This window comes from Populus alba, chromosome 7 (genome assembly GCF_005239225.2).
Source record: "Populus alba chromosome 7, ASM523922v2, whole genome shotgun sequence".
Lineage (NCBI taxonomy): Eukaryota > Viridiplantae > Streptophyta > Magnoliopsida > Malpighiales > Salicaceae > Populus > Populus alba.
Window position 1 is genome coordinate 11,676,516 of NC_133290.1, and position 16,614 is coordinate 11,693,129.

General features: G+C 30.1%; 1 protein-coding gene across 1 annotated transcript; it reads right to left on the reverse strand.

Annotated features, from left to right (window-relative positions):
* Window positions 1-2,300, reverse strand: LOC118043551 (L-ascorbate oxidase). Its single transcript, XM_035051566.2, has 4 exons — window positions 1,781-2,300; window positions 1,483-1,695; window positions 1,190-1,375; window positions 1-1,092 (listed from the first exon to the last, which is right to left on the reverse strand). Exons 1-4 carry the CDS (start codon window positions 2,171-2,173, stop codon window positions 136-138), a joined length of 1,749 nt encoding a protein of 582 aa, XP_034907457.1. The 5' UTR covers window positions 2,174-2,300; the 3' UTR covers window positions 1-135.
* Between the last annotated feature and the right edge of the window lie 14,314 nt (window positions 2,301-16,614).

Consider the following 16,614-nt stretch of genomic DNA (forward strand, 5'->3'; position numbering starts at 1 on the left):
AGAGTCAAATATATCTTATTATTGAAGGCAACCATTACATAAAAAAAAATTAACAAGAAAATGACAAAGTTTTTTATCTACAAAGAAATGACCAGAAAATCTTGTACAACCAAAAAATAATGTAATTTTTATCTACTATGGCTTGAGTAAGTGTTTGGTTTGACCACAGCCCATGATAGATGAGGGCAATTTTCCAACCCTCTCTATACCTTCTTCAAATACCACTCCCATGCCCAGAAAAAAATGTGACTCAATGTGGCAATGGAATGCCCAAACTCCAGGATTGTCAGCCTTAAACCTCAAAGCTGTCCAGCCGAAAGGATGAACCGGCACCGTATTCTTCATAATCGGATCGACCAAATTGTACTTCTTTGGATCATTAATAGGATCAAACTTGCCCTTTCCATAGCCCAGGATCCAAAAGTCATGTCCATGAAGATGCCATGGATGTGTTTCACTATTGTTGGGATTCATAGTGTTTGCATTTTGCAAAATAATATCCACTGTTGAATTGAGCTGAAGCCTGTAGATGGCATCACTAGTAGTACCATTGGTGTTATTTTGTACAGGAAAAATGTCATAATTTTTGAAATCATAGCCTTCAGGAGGTGGGGTTTGGCTGAAGGTACGAAGCAAATTCTCCTTGAGCGCAATTAAGTAAGGTGTATGGGGAATATTCAGAGAGACATTATTAACTGACCATCGGACATTACCATTTACCCGATTTTGTGTGTTCAACAACACTATGACCCTGTCAGAGGTTGCAGGAGGGGGGTATATGTGGCCTCTGCGAGCCTTAATGGCGACGCTTTGATTAAACCGCGGCTCAATATCGTTCCACATTGGCCCGGACGGAGGGATCGTCGGAGGGGATCTCCTGGGATGGTTTGGATAGTAGTTGAAAATGGCTAGGCCTGGTGGAGTAGTGGCATTTCTGCTAACAACATTTGTAGTCGCCCAATAATTTCTTGAAGGGTCTTGGTCAGTTTTCACTAGAACAGAGTATGTCTCGCCGGAGTATATGAATAAATTCTTCACCACAAATGGCTCAACATAGTGACCATCAGCTTCAACAACAGTCATGTTGTGACCCTGCATAAGAATTATTAAGATGTTAATTAATAACTACCTCATCATTTTATTTTTCTAATAAGCTGTGGAATATAAATTGTTAGGAGATTGAAAATACCTCTATCTGGAAACTAAGAGCTGATAAAGCAGTCAAGCTACTAATCCTTAGCCGATATGTTTTTCCGGGGACGACAGTCGTAGAATAAAGAGAGCATTCAGGATTTGTATTATTGCAGACATCAGCTTTCATGGGAGGATTGGCAGCGGAGCAGTCAAATCTTCCCTTTCCTTGTATCAGAAGTGACTGCAATTTTGTTGCAGGGAACAAGTTTAGTCGTTTGAAACCGATAGCTACCACAGTAAAAGTACATTAAGGATATCAAACAAGGGATATGTAAGATAATTAAGCACCTGAGGCTCCCCAACCCACTGAAAGGGGATTGAAGACAATCCCGCAGCTTGTTCATACGTGCTCTTGTGAAACCAATCATTAAGGATGATGCTCCGATCATAATCATAAGCGAAGGGTTCGGATTCTCCATCGGGAAGCGCTACGCGAATCGATCCGTATAGCCCCGATTCTCTTTGCATTCCATAATGGGCATGATATAAGTATGTCCCAGGCTGTGTAGAAGATGCAAGAGGTTATTATCATACAGGTAATGTGAAAAAGCAGAGCATTACAGAGTGTCAAGACTTGAGGACTTACCCTGTCAACAACAAACTTGTATACGAAAGTGTCTCCGGGCAGAATTGGACACTGAGTGACTCCTTCTGTTCCATCAAACCAAGGTGTTCCGATCTGGCGAATTCCGTGCCAATGAATTGCTGTGTTCTCAGTTAACAAACTGTTCTTGACCTCGACAATAACTGTGTCATTCTGCTGTGCAAGGATTGTGGGTCCAGGAGTTCTTCCATTGATTGTAATGACCAGCTTCTTATAGCAATCAGGGGATTTGTACTCATACTTGAGCTCCCATTTGTAGTGACGAATTCTAGCCTCGGCAATTGGTATGCTTATCAGAGATATAGCGAAAAAACACAGAGCCAATAATTTCATCATGGCAATGCTTTTGGATTCTGAAAGCTGGTAACCACTCATGTATTCAAAATGTGTTCCTGAGGCAGGTTACCCCTCTCTTTGGAGCTGAAGGAAATGAATATGTGATTGTCGTACTTTGGAATCTCCAAGCACTCTTTTATAGTTGTGTGTGTAGATGGGCTTCTCTTTTTCTATGATGAGCATGAAAAGTCCGAGTCAAAATAATAAATCTGGGAATAGCAAGTTCATGTTCTTGTCTTTTATAGCTGGATTTCACAAAGACCTAATCAGAAAAACGCGTAGCAGTTACGAGTATCATCTATTAAAGTGTCTTTTATAAAGGAAAATTTACATCTTTATCTGGGCTTTGATCACAGACTGTTTGGGAACGCGGTTTGCACCGCGTTCTCAAAAAATTTAATTTTTTATTTATTAAAATTTAATATAGTTTATATGTTTTGGATTGTTTTAATACGCTGATGTTAAAAATAATTTTTTAAAAATAAAAAAAATTATTGGCATGCATTTCAACACAAAAAATTATTTAAAAAACAACCACTATCACACTGCCAAACATATATATTCAAGTTTCGCCAAACATACATATTTAAGTTTCGAGAACTTTACGGTTCAAAAGTTTATTTAAGAAATTAATAAGAGATTATAACGATGTGTTTGTTTTTCAGTGGAATATTTTTAAGAAAAAAAAATTGATTTTTTTTATAATTTCACATTCTATTAATATTAAAAAAATTAAAAATTAAAAATATATTATTTTAATAAATTTTCAAATAAAAAATACTTTAAAAATAACTATTGAAACAGCCTAAAACATTTGGTAACATTAGAGATTGTTTTAGAAGAAAAAAAAAGCAAGCAAAATAGTTTTTTAAATGCATCAATTAAAAAATGATTGTGTGTTTAAGATCTATTATAGATCTCTTACAGTGAAGGCTAAAAATTTCATCCACGTCATAAGAAATTAACAATTTTTTTATAATGTGTGATTTTCTTTTTACTAATTTATCGGGATTATGAATTAATTGGCTTGTCGTGACGGGCAACTGCCCCGTGTTTTCTAAGTAATTTCCTTTTTTTGATTTACGTGAATGTCCGAGCCAGCTTGCGCGCACCACGATTAATCCCACGGCTCACTGAACATCCTGCAAACCCAGCGAACATGTAAGGTACCGCGGGAGTGACAGGCGTGCATGGTGAGGTTTGAACCCAGGATGCAGAGGAAGAGAACAAGTCTCTTCAACCGCTGGGCCAAGACCTCAAGTGCTTCTAAGTAATTTCCTTTGTTTTCATTCGTTGCCTTTATAGACAGGGACATTTTCTTCTGATTGTTTTCCCTATTATCTTTGGTTTCTTCAAGCTTGAATCTGGGGAATTTATGGCTCAATTTGAAGAAAAAACAATTAAAACACGAGAAAGTTGACGAAGATTAATCAATTACCAAGACTTAAGCAACTTGATAGATGATTGCTTGGTGTAGTTATTGAGGTGCTACAAAAGCAATTGAATTTGAATATTCAATAATTTCTCATCGATCTCAGGCTCGTGTGTTCATATCCATCCACTACCACGTCAAAGAATTGTGATGAAAATGTTTACTGATTCTAGTTTACTAGGTCATTTGATGGGTTATCGTTATATATAATATTCTTTTGCTCCATTTAACAAGAAATGATGCTTTAATTAATTAAGTTATGAATTAGGTCTTATTTTGTCACTACAGTATATCCATGCTTTTAAAATATTTTTTAAAAACATTACTAGGTCGCTATATATATAAATAGTTTACTAGGTCGCTATATATATAATATTTTATTATGCTGGACTTTCAATATATTTTCAATCTGAAGGCAGAAGCAAGCCGCGTAGCTTTCCATAGAAGCTCGAAGGAAGCATCCCTGCAAATTGCAATTGCTATTTCGTTTTCTTTGATTTTAGTCAAATCTTTTTTGGTCAACTATCACATGCTTAATTATCTTTTAGTCAAATCAAAGATGCAGAACATTGATGGGGACGTGAAAGTTGATTTCTTTAATTAAAGTTGACGGAAATTACCTTGCAACTTCTCTTCATTTTGTCCTCAAAGAGATCCTGTCCTTTGTTCCATCAAGGGCCTACTTGGAATTACAAAATTTTTAAAATGTTTTTTTATTTAAAATATATTAAAATAATATATTTTTTATTTTTATATTTATTTTTTATATTATCCCATTATTAAAAATATTAAGAAATAAAAAAAAATTAATTCAAAATTTAAATTTTAAAAAAAAAATACAATGAAACTACAATATTTTGCTAAACAGAATCAAAGCAATGACGAAGACATGTTCCTCCCAAAGTTTCTAATCTAAGCTGGCGGCTCTTTCAAATTACAAATTTGCAATGCAAGTCCCTTTCTTAAATAGTATATAGTTTCTGTCCTTAAATCTTGTCATGATAACAATTTCGTCCTTAGAATGATTACATAAAACCTTTTTCGTATACTTCTATAAACATATATGACATAAAATGTTAAAATTCCATTTATTTATGATATAATTCAGAATGAGCACAATTGCTTACATGGATGGCATCAATGGTTAATAAGAAAATTAAGTTACAAGAAAAATCTTTCCTGCTACATTTTTTCATATAAAAAGTTTATATTAAATATGAATTGATAATACGCTCTCTGTCATGTCGTCAAGCTAGCAAATTCAGTGTTGTTTTTCATCCCAAGATCTAAAATGTATTAAGTTATAAAATGAGAGGTAGCTCTCACTCGTGTATTATAACCAAAAGAAATTAAAATTATTAGAACTTTAATATATTTTATTAAAAAAAAAAACTACGCATACATTACTATTATTAGCTTTATCTGTATATTAGCTAAACATTGAAAAACATATTATGTGGGATATAATTCTTTTTATAGGGTTTTGAGTTTAATTAAAACATGTCAAACTAGTATTTTTTTAGATTAATTTTTCAATCACTCATAATTTATTTAAATCATATTAATATTTTTATATTAAAGAGTTTATATCAAAAATTAAATTTCTATAAAGTTTTAACTCAGAGTTTATATTAAACATTAAATTACTATAAAGTTTTAACTCAAATAAATAAATAAATAAATTTAGCTTCAATTCTAATCATTAACTATGTTTTAACAAATTTCTAACACTCCTTTATCATTCCATCTTGCCATTAGACACAAGTTAGCAACTTCTTCATCTTCCTCTCCAGAATATAATCTAGCAAATTCTATATTATTTTCATGTAAGACATTCAAAGTTTATATATAAAAAAAAAAAAACATAGATTTTTAACTCTAAAATTGTTAAATTCTATTTCAGGCATTAGCTTTGATGCAACTCGACGAACTAGTTTATTTATCATGACTTGAAAAAGTAAAAAACAACTATAAATATAATCATCATAAATTGATTTTATTTTTTTTTGAGACTTTAGCTACCTGCCGGATTCCATGCCCAAATGGATAGCAGCATTTTCCATTATCGAATTGTTGACAACAATGATATTAATGGTATCGCCTTTCATATTGAAGGTCCTGGAGTCTGTCCATTAATGGCACATTTGTTAAGAAAAATATGAAGGAGGACAATGGGCTTGAATTTTAATCAATTATGCAAAGAGTTGGTCTCACCCCTGTTGTTAGGCGCGTCAACACCTATAATTTACAAAAACTATTCAGAGAATTGAGAGGAAAGACTAGGCACTAACTAGGAAGGTAGCTTTGCGGGGACACCTTTTATATATAGTCCAGATAATTTACCCGTGATTCTCGCGCGGCGTTGTACTTTTTTTTTTTCAACGAAAATATTATATACATAAGTTTTTTCAACAAGTTTTCAAAGTTGAAAAATTATAAGTAAAATGAAAATAAAAATAAAAATAAAACAAATTAAGAAATAAATATAACTCAAAATATTTAATTTTTCAAGACAGGATATTTATAAAAATAATAAATTTCACACTTTATTTTAACAATTAAAACTATATAAATGCTTTAAAACATATAAACAAATAAAAAATAAAAAATGCATCAAAATTTAACAATTTATTAACTTAGAACCTTGATTTTTAAAAAAGTTTTTTTTTTGGATATCCTTGATTATTTTCTTACATTATTTTTTCACTCTTTTTACAGAAAATGAATTTCTAAAATTTCTGTTATTTCTTTTTACCATTGTCACTAATATAAAAAAAATCATTTAAAAAAAATGATTCAGAATTTTTTTTGTTAATGCCAATGTTTTTAATTTTTACTCATACAACATATAATTAAAATATATAAAAAATAAAATTATATCAAAATAAAAAATATATATTAAATTGAAACTTGTTTATTTTTTTATAGAGGCACTTTGTTATTTTTTTTTATGTTATCTTTCAATAGGAAATAATTTATATATTTTGATAAATTTTACTATTATTAAAAGGTACTCCATAGTCAAACGGTAGAATATAATTTTTTTATACCTATATCTTTAATATTTGGCTAGTTTATAATAAAAAGTAGCCTTTTAAATAAAGGTATTTTAAAAACTATAATGAAAATATAATTATAAAAAATTATTAATACACATATAACGTATTTGCTAAAAATAATAGTTTTAAAATGAAAATATATAGTCAGCATCAAAGGTTTACTTATTTTATTTATGTTCGCATTTTTTTTATTTAATTTGGTATTCAATCTATTAATGGTCTTAAAAAACTAACTTTTTGTACTTTGATTAATCTTATTTGTAAAACTATAAGTTTAATGGATATTTATTTTTAAAAAATTTTAAATCAAAATAGGCTGGACCTCAATTACTTTCAATGGATCCCCTTGAATCTTAAATCTCGGGATATATGTCGTTTTTATATAGTTGTTAAAAAATATATTTGTAAGAAATCTAAAAAATAATAGCAGTCAGAAGAGGATGTTGGAGCACCTAGAAAATGGTTAAAAATTAGTTGAGGAAGTTAAAAAAACAAAAATTAAAATTTAATAGTATAGTTTTGATTGATTAGAGCCCTATTGAGAATGGAAATTTAATTTGAAGAAGAAAAGTTCAAAATAAGATGTTTATGGACTCAATTAAATTATATATATTGAAGGTTTAATTGAGTTTATGAAGGGTTTAATTGCATGAAAAATTGATTTTTAAGTCAATTTGGACTTTAATTAGAAAAAAAATAAAGTACAAAGGTCAAATTATAATTTTTAAGAGTTGATTTAGTCAATCAAGGACTTAATTGCATAAATATTAAAGTTTGATGGCCAATTAGGGACTTGATTGAAGAAATCTAAAAGCAAGGACAAACTGGAAAAAGTGCATAAATAGAGGAACTGAAATTGTCTGGATTAGGGGGCTAAATTAAAGAAATTATAAGTTTATTGATCAATTGAGGGTCAAATTGCATAAATTAAAGACTAAGGATTAAAATAAAAATAAAAAAGACGGACAACTTTAGGGTTGACATCTAATTTTAGTAAAGACACAATTGAACTAATTCTTAAAATCAAAATTGCAATTGAGGACTTAATTGAACAAATCAAAAATTAAAGACTGATTTGTAAATTAATACTTTTTGGCGCCATTTTTCTTTTGAGTGAAACAACGTGTTTTGTTCAAAACGATGTCATTTCGTGCCCTATTCATTAAAAAAAGATAGCGCAAAGCCCAAGACGGTGCCTCTTTTATAGCGTGCAAAGGCACCTTCTTCCCCTCTTTTATAGCGTTTGTTCCCCCCTCTTCCCCCCCCTTCCCACTTGCTCAAAAACCCTGACACAACCCACACCTCCTCATAGCCTACCACCATGATGAAAACCAAACAAAGAAAGAAAAATAGAGAAATAGAAAAAGGAACAAAAGAGAAGGACTTAAAAAGAGGGGAAAAACAGAGAAAGAAATAGGGAGAGTGAAAGAAAAAGAGACGAAAAACCAAAACAAAAAAGAGAGAAACAAAGAAGGGGAGAACATAAACAGAAAAAAAAAGAAATACAAAAGAGTATAAGCGAAAACAAAAGGAACCACCGTAACGCCACCATCTTTAGCCACATTTTACCACCACCATCACTAGCAGCACCCCACGATACATTGCTTAGTCAATTTTCCCCTGCCCTTCTTCTTCTTCTTCTTCTCCATCATCTGCCTTCTCCACCATTTTGCAAGTAAATAGTGGAGAGTCAATTAATTCACTCTCCATTGTTTCACATGGATAGTGGAAAGCTGCTACATTATTTGCTAGGCCGGACAGCCAACCCAAACCAAAATAGATGTGCCGAGTCCGACTCAATAAAAAAAAAAAACATCTTTAGGTCAAAACTGACCCAACACTATTATAGGCTAATGTGGGCCCAACATCGTTAGGCTGCCCTCGACCTAACACCTTTGGGATGAACTCGACCCAATTTCTTCTAGGCCGATTTCGGCCCTCCCAACCAGGATGGGCCCAGCCTAATATAATTGGGCCAGGCTCATCCTAATATATTAATATAATAATATTATATAATATATTGATAAAAAAAAATTCCAAAGCATTCCAAAAAATCCTTTCAAAAGAATTGTGATTTTCCTGTGTATTTTTTAATTTATTTTTAATATCTTTTTGTATTTTTATAGTATAAAGATACAAAACCGGTATTAAAATATCTAGTTTTCACCGAAATGTTGTAAAAAAATATCTTGTTTTCTTGCATACATCCAAGTCTCTCAAAGATTTAAAAAAATTCATAATGTATGTTTTTACAACAAAGAAAATTTCAAAAATATGTATTAGCATGTATTTTTTTTTTTTTGCTTTAACAATTAGTTTATTAAAATCACAAGCACTAGGCCAATATTTCAAAAATTCCAAAAAATATATTTTTATCTTCTTTTAATATTTAGGATTACGAACTTATACATAAGATATATTCCTCATATTAAAAAGGTAGTTCTCTTTTATTGATGTTAGAATGGTTAAGTTTTACCCAATAAAATAAGAACCTCCTTAATAAGAGGACTTTTCTTAAACTTTAAACAAACCGATAACTAGAAAACATGACCATACCTTAGCTTTTATCAGACAATCAAACAATGCAACTTACCTTAGATAAGGCATATTTAGGGTGCTAATACCTTCCATTTACCCAACTAATCCCCATGTTTGAGCTCTAAGACCATTTAGGGTTTCTAGTGACCAAAATACTAGATGACGACTCTCATTCCCTCTAATAAAAGACAAGAATTCCTTGTTTTTCCTATTTTACCGATTATCCATATCATCAAGAGTAGATGAATTTCGCAGCGACGCCACACACGTACAATAGAGTTAACTTGTCAATCCCGCAACCCATGTTATAAGATGGGAAAAATCTAATAAAAATCAAATTCAAAGTTGGACTCATGACTCAAGTCATGAGACTGAGATAACCTCTTACAAAAAATTGGAAAAACAATATGATTTAACCTAGGTTGAAATATCAAAAACCATAAACTTGATCATGAGTTCAATATATTCTCATATAAATCAAATCAAAATAGATTATAAAGCTCAATTCTCAGCCGACTCAATGTTGAATGATGAAATTGAAAAAAAAATCAATTAAAAAAATGACACAAAAACAACTCGAGCCAACTCGACTTAACCCATTAAGCATTACTTTTAGATATTAATGCCATAATAACCTAATAAAAAGCAAACAAAACAAATCATAAAGCCTAATTCATAATAAACCCAATATTAAATGATGAAATCGGAGGGTGTGAAGTTATTTATAAAAAAGAAAAAGTTGAGTCAACTATGTTAGCCCGCTAAACCCACATCCCGTAAAAAAAAAAGAATGAAATAATGTTTTGTGTGAAGGGGTAGATCAAAAAACCGTGCTCCTTTATTTATTTTTTAATTAATAAAATGTCACAGGATTATTATTGATTAGATTGTTAGAAATGCAGCTTGTATTCAACCAAAAAAAAAATCAACTCTTAGGTGCTTTTATTTGAATTGTCGTGTTAGGCTTGATGCTATAAATATCAGATTTGCAGGGGTAATCCTACAATTTCCATGTTTTCTTGGAATTTAATTTATAGGTCTTATATATATTCGACTAGTCTTTTAAATATTAACTTTCTTGAAGTTGGTTTTTCTACTATGAAAATGAAAATTGTAGCATATACTTTTTTAAGAGCCAAATCCTTTTTGAATTAAAAATTTAACTACCTAAAGCTTCGAGAGTGTGTTGAGTCTTCAAATATAAATGTTTGTAATGGTTTTTTCAAGATTGGAGTTTATGGATTGATTTTTCGGCAATCATGCTTGAAGATTATGTGTGTCAAATAACTATTTCAATCTAAAAACTTAAATTGTGAGGTGAAATTTTAAAATATAATTTATATTATTCTCTAACATACCTCATCAATTGAAAGCCATTTGGCCTTGAAACTTATACAAATTTAGATTATCTTGTACTTAATTTTTTTATCAAATAAATAGAGATAATGAGATTCGAACTTGTGACTGCTTAGTTATCAAAGACTCTAATACTATGTCAAAGAACTATCTTAACCCAATAACTTAAATGATGTTTCAGGATATAATTTATATTATTTTCTAATATGATAAGGACAATGTTCAAACTTCAAACCTTTTAAGTTTGGTATGAATATTAATATTTTCACAACAAAAATAATTTGACCTTCTAGTTTTCAGATCTTTGTCACACCATCTCCATCTCAATAGGACAATCTTCACCATTACAAGTTTGTCTTGTCCACCTGCTCTCCAAGCACGCTTTAAGGTTTGTTTGGTGAGCAGAAGGGACTGGATGCGCGTTAAGGTTGTCCTATTTGGGGGAGAAATAGAAATTTGGGTATGAGACGGGACAAAAACTTGTCCTAACCCATGTGTGTTCTCACTCCAGTCCATGCACGTTAAGTTTTCCTTTTTGAAGATTGTGTTTCAATAATATTTTTTTTAAAATTAAATATTTTATTTAAAATTAATATTTTTTATATTTTTAGATCATTTTAATATATTAAAATTAAAAAATTTTAAAAATAAAAAATATTATTTTAATATATTTTCAAGTAAAAAATATTTTAAAAGATAATCATTACCATACTATCATATACTATTTTATTTATGTTCAGTCCTATGTGAAAAATGCTCATAGGAAGGCATCCTGCTAGACATGTATAAAACAAATCTAGGGTTATTGTCCGTTCTTGTGAGAAATAAACCCTACGTATATAAATATATTTAGCTAGCAATAAAAATAATGTTTTTTTTTTTTTTTAAATCCTAGAACATTTCCTGTTGATACTTTGCCGCCAACTCTGAACTCTGTGAAACAAAAACTAACAAAAAGCATCCCATTTATTTTGCCTATTTTTACTCTTTTAGGTTATCATTCTTGCTAAGAGCATGAACAAATAAAAAACTGAGAATGAGATTTTACATTTCAATGGTTTTGATGCTTTTCTATGTGAGATGCAGCACAAATCTAATTAAGATTGCAGATTATATAACCTCTCTAGAAATAACTTAACTAGTTAGGTTATGAGTTTGTTTTTTAATAATTATGAATTTGAATTTTTTCAAGGTTATTGGAGATTTACATAGTTATTAATTTTAGAATATATAAAAATAAAAATATATATAAATTGATCCGAATATCCGTATTAATAAAAAAAAAAAGATTGCAGATTATATAATCTTGATCATCGTCGTCCCGGTGTGCTATTGGCTGAGTAATATATACGGGGAGACTGTGAAAAGTGGCTGAACCTTAGCATATGATAAGTCGACAAGATGGCACCAAAATTATATTTAGGTTGAAAATCGTGAGTAGTTTCATTGACGATAAGTCAACAAGAGGGCACCAAAACTTCTATGATTACTAAAATATTAATATCTTTTTCATGACTTCGATAAATTGAAATTATCAAATAACTAATATTAAGTTCATTTAAAGTTATTTCATGATAATGATTATATTTTTATAATTATAAACATTCAATGATTTAATACAATGCAAATATTCAATGTATTTTTTTTAATTATATTTGTGTGTTGAATTCACTGAAATAATGTTTTATATGATTTTTATAATTGCTTAAAAAATATGCAAGTTATATAAAAAAGAAATGGAGAAGAGGCTTTAAGTAAATAAATACTTTGAAAAAATATCTAAAGGATTTGAAATTATATTAAAAATAAAAATAAAAATAAAAATAAAAATAAGGGCGTGGGCCAACATTGCTCACCCACACAAAACAGTGAATTTTCCTCTTTTCTTGTATTCTGGTCTCTTTTTTTATTGTAACATTTTTTTTAATGTGATCCTTAAAAGTTTAGTTTTGATTGGGATTGCGATCAATGATTTGCTTCAATTGAGTTCACAAGGATTTCTTGTGATGTTAAATCAATGCTTGATTTTATAAAATCAATTCAATTTTTTTAATTAAACATAATTAAAAGTTTAAGGATAAAAAATTAACACCCATATAAATTCTAAGACTTTTTAAAAATAAAATACTATAGCATAAGCATGTTTTTAGTTTTTTTAGTCATTAAGTTTTTTTTAAAAAAATATTCATTTATAATTCCTATTTAATGAAGTTATACATTTTGGCCTCGTAATTCATTTCTTTGTATTTAAATTCTTGATAAAAAGAGAAGAGAAGGGGTCACTAGAAAAGACGTGAGAGAAAATGCCATTTTGCCCGATTTTGACCATGAAAAAAGTTGGTTTTTGTATCAATGAATCTTATTTAATTAGAGAAATTTTATTGAGGTGTTCATTGACCTTTATCATGCTTGGGCTCAGGAAGTATTTAAGCCTCGGGTTGATTTTTGAGCTTTTTAACTTTTTTTTGCTAATTTGAAGCCGTAAATGGGTTTAGTTAGGTCATTAGGGTGTTTTATTTTATTTGTTTTTTGGTTTTTGTGGGTTGAAAATAGTTGAGAATATGGTTTTTTGAGTTCAAAAAGTTGGTGACCTGACTTTTCCGGACACCTAAGATAGTTGAAGGTAAAATTAAAGGATAAGTGACATCTACTTACCTTTCCAGATGACATGTTGCCTGATTCATTAAAAAAAAGTTGGGCAAACCATATATTGCCCTCAGCCAAGCCAAAAAAATATAAAAAGAAGGGAATAAGTGAGTGAGGTTGGCATTGGAAACCCCCTCACTTATCTTACCTGAGCTCCGGAAATATTTGAGGTTCAAGTTGATTTTAAGTGTTTTAACTATTTTTTAGATTTTGAAGCCATAAGTGGGTTTAGTTAGGTTACTATTGTGTGTGTGTGTGTGTGTTTTTTTTTTAATGGGTTTAAAATGGTTGGGAATGGGGTTTTTTGGGTTCAAAAAGTCAGTGACTAGACTTTTTAGGGCTCCTAAGGTGGTTGATGGTATAACCAGAGGATAAGCGACATCGTCTGGTTGATTAAAAATAAAAAAAAATGAGCTGATCATACATTGCCCCCTCAACCAAGAGGGGAAAAAAAAAGAGGACTAAGTGAGTGAGTTTCGCCTTGAAACCCACACCTCTCTACCCTAGATTTTTGGCTCGAAGTTGTCAATGAGACCCAGTTTCTTGAAAAAAAATTTAAGAGCTTTGTTGTTGTTGTTAATAAATTTTATTTAAATATAATAAATATTTTTTTAAAAAACTTATTCCATTAAATACCCTTCGCTTCTCACACCTTGTTTATATTATCTAACATTCTTTTTATATGTCAATATGTGATTTTTTTTCTTTGATTTTAAGCTAAATTAATTATATCTAAATAAATAACATTATGTTTGAGATATTATTTCATTAGGTATCAATCACTTTAATTTTTATTTTCAAATGAGATTCTTGCTATTTTTTCCAATTTCTATTTTCAAAATAGTTGAGATAATTGCTTTTCTTACGGGACATAATTTTATTCATTTGTAATTAAATAAAACATTTGTTTAGCTCATTATGTGTCATGATCAGATATTTTAATATGCATCTTTATTTTATTTTACTGACTCAATATTTGGTTAGTTTTATAATTTTTCTTAACATTTATTAATACATGTTATTCTCAGTTTATTTTATTAAACACACATATTGTTTGCAATTTTTTTTTTTAATGGTGTTAAACAAGTTGTCAATGCTTATATTATTTTAGCATTGCTAAGGGAAATTGATCTCGACCCGCCCATGGGCAAGTGACTAGTTTTGATCTAAGAAATTTGTTGTCATTTATACTAGTTAGTTGCATGCTCATAGCCATGAGAAAAGTTTTGACAATTGATTAGTATTTAAAAGTGCATGTTTATCAAGGTTTTATATCATCATTTTGCACTTAAAGTATCAATAACTCCTTAACTAAAGCATGTTTTATAATAACAAGTTTGATGCTATAAGATACCTTAATTTATGGTAAATGCTCATCTTAAATGCAGGCTTATCACATAAATAAAAGGATTGATTGATGAGTTTAAGTATTGAAAGTGAAAGGACAAAGAGATGGCCAAACGTAGAAAAGAGATGCTGGTGCAGTCCAAACCGGAACATTGCTCGGTAATTGGATCATATCTGGAGCTCTAGATCTCGGATTTAGGTCCATTTTATATGGATGGAAAGGTAAGACATAGGCCTATAACTTTCATAGGAGCCCAAGATTTAAAAAGGCCGTTTTGAAGTCCAAATTGTAGGAACAACGAAGAAGTCCGAATCTATCCTGCAGCCCAGACACTGTTCAGTGTTCAGCCCATATCTTGAGTTCTAGAAGTCCAAATGACCTCATCTTTTTTTTGTTGGAAAGCTGAGACAATTTCCTAGAACTTTCCTGAGGATTCTATGCAAATTATGATGTTATCAATGACGTCTTGTTCAGACAAGAAGATAAGAATTATCACAAAGTCAAGATGTGGCCACCCACTCATCAATTAGTCAACAAATCAATAGTTTCAAATTTTGCCTATAAAAGGAGGCATTTACCATGTATTGAGGCATCTTGGTGTTCAAATCAAGATCATGCTCTTGCTTTCTCTCTTTGTATTGCTTATGTTTTGTTTTTATTAATATCAAGTTTATGCACTTCATTTCCTTTCTTTTATTTAGTTAACTTCTTTCTCATTTTATGTTCTATTCTTATTCATTTATGTTTCTTTCTTTCATTATGTTTAGCTAAGTGAATTATGTCAAGGTAAAAAGGGTACACTAATGGTGTAAGAATAAGTATAATATAAACTCAACATGGACCTTAGTGTTGGATACTAACATGTTTTATATTTGTTATCTTGTTCACTTTTAATACTTTGCCTGTTAAATGGTTAATCTAGATTTATATTGTATAACACTTGGTACAACAAATACTTGGCACTTTCATAGCCCATACTATATGGTATAACCGACACCTGAGCTATGAAAGGAACTTGATTTGTTGTTAACATAAGTTATAATCATGAATGCCTGACAACATTTACAGTATTAGCATTATTTGAATAAGATAATTAATGTAATCATGTTAACAATTTATAATCTGATTGGAACCTCCTTTATATGTGGTCTCTAATTGAGTAATAAGAGTTTATATTATACTTGTGTGAACTACCATTAGTGGATTCTCTAACCTTGACATTTGTTTTTATTATTGTTTAATCCTTACATCAATCTTACCTCTCAAAGCTCTCTTTATTATTACTACTACTACTATTATTATTTACATTCTTGTTATATTATATGTACGTTAAGTATGCTCTGTGTTTGATCAAGGATCCTGACATTGTTGGTCTTGCCTTGTTCATTCGCATCAGAAATCTGTTTATATTATACAATATATCTCTTTGATCTTTTTATAAACTCAGTATATAGGCTGAAAACCTGTGACCCAATCTTTTAGACCATTCTCAGGTATAACAATGCCACGTACTGAGTATTATTATTATTACTTTTAATATTACTATTATTATTGTTGTTGTTGTTGTAGTATTGTTATTTATAATTTATACAATTAATCTCTCTGTGGTTCGATCCCGGTCTTGTCGGGTTATTTATTACTTCGACACTCCTGCACTTGGGAGAAGACATCAAGCTTTTAATCGTGTCAATAATGTTATAAAACCCAACCTGATGGGTTAACATAGCATTTTGCAACCTAGGCTTTGGACCATGTCATGTTACAAAATAAATTAAGTGAGAGTTACTAGATTCGAATGTGTCGATTTAGGGAATAACCTACAACTCAGTCAACCTTGTAAAAATCTGATTTGATTAAAAAAGTAAAAAATAACGTTGATTTAACAATTTAATTTTTTAAAAATATTAAAACAATAATTATTTGGATTGATTCAAGTTAATCTACCTAACTTGTATTCCAAGTCATAAGCTTGATCGAGTTTAATAAATGAGCTTTTTAAAATTTATTTTTTATTTAATTATACTATAAAAAAGGAATTCACAGGAAAGAAACACAAATAAAAATATAGAAGATCTATTTTTTCTCATTGAAATTATATATT

Bases quoted from the DNA above. Each gene is read 5' to 3' on its own strand.
- LOC118043551 (XM_035051566.2), bottom strand. From the start codon at position 2,173: ATGAGTGGTTACCAGCTTTCAGAATCCAAAAGCATTGCCATGATGAAA. The intron at 1,696-1,780 runs GTAAGTCCTCAA...TCTTCTACACAG, and splicing joins ACAAGTTTGTTGTTGACAGG to CCTGGGACATACTTATATCA. The intron at 1,376-1,482 runs GTGCTTAATTAT...ACAAAATTGCAG, and splicing joins AGTGGGTTGGGGAGCCTCAG to TCACTTCTGATACAAGGAAA.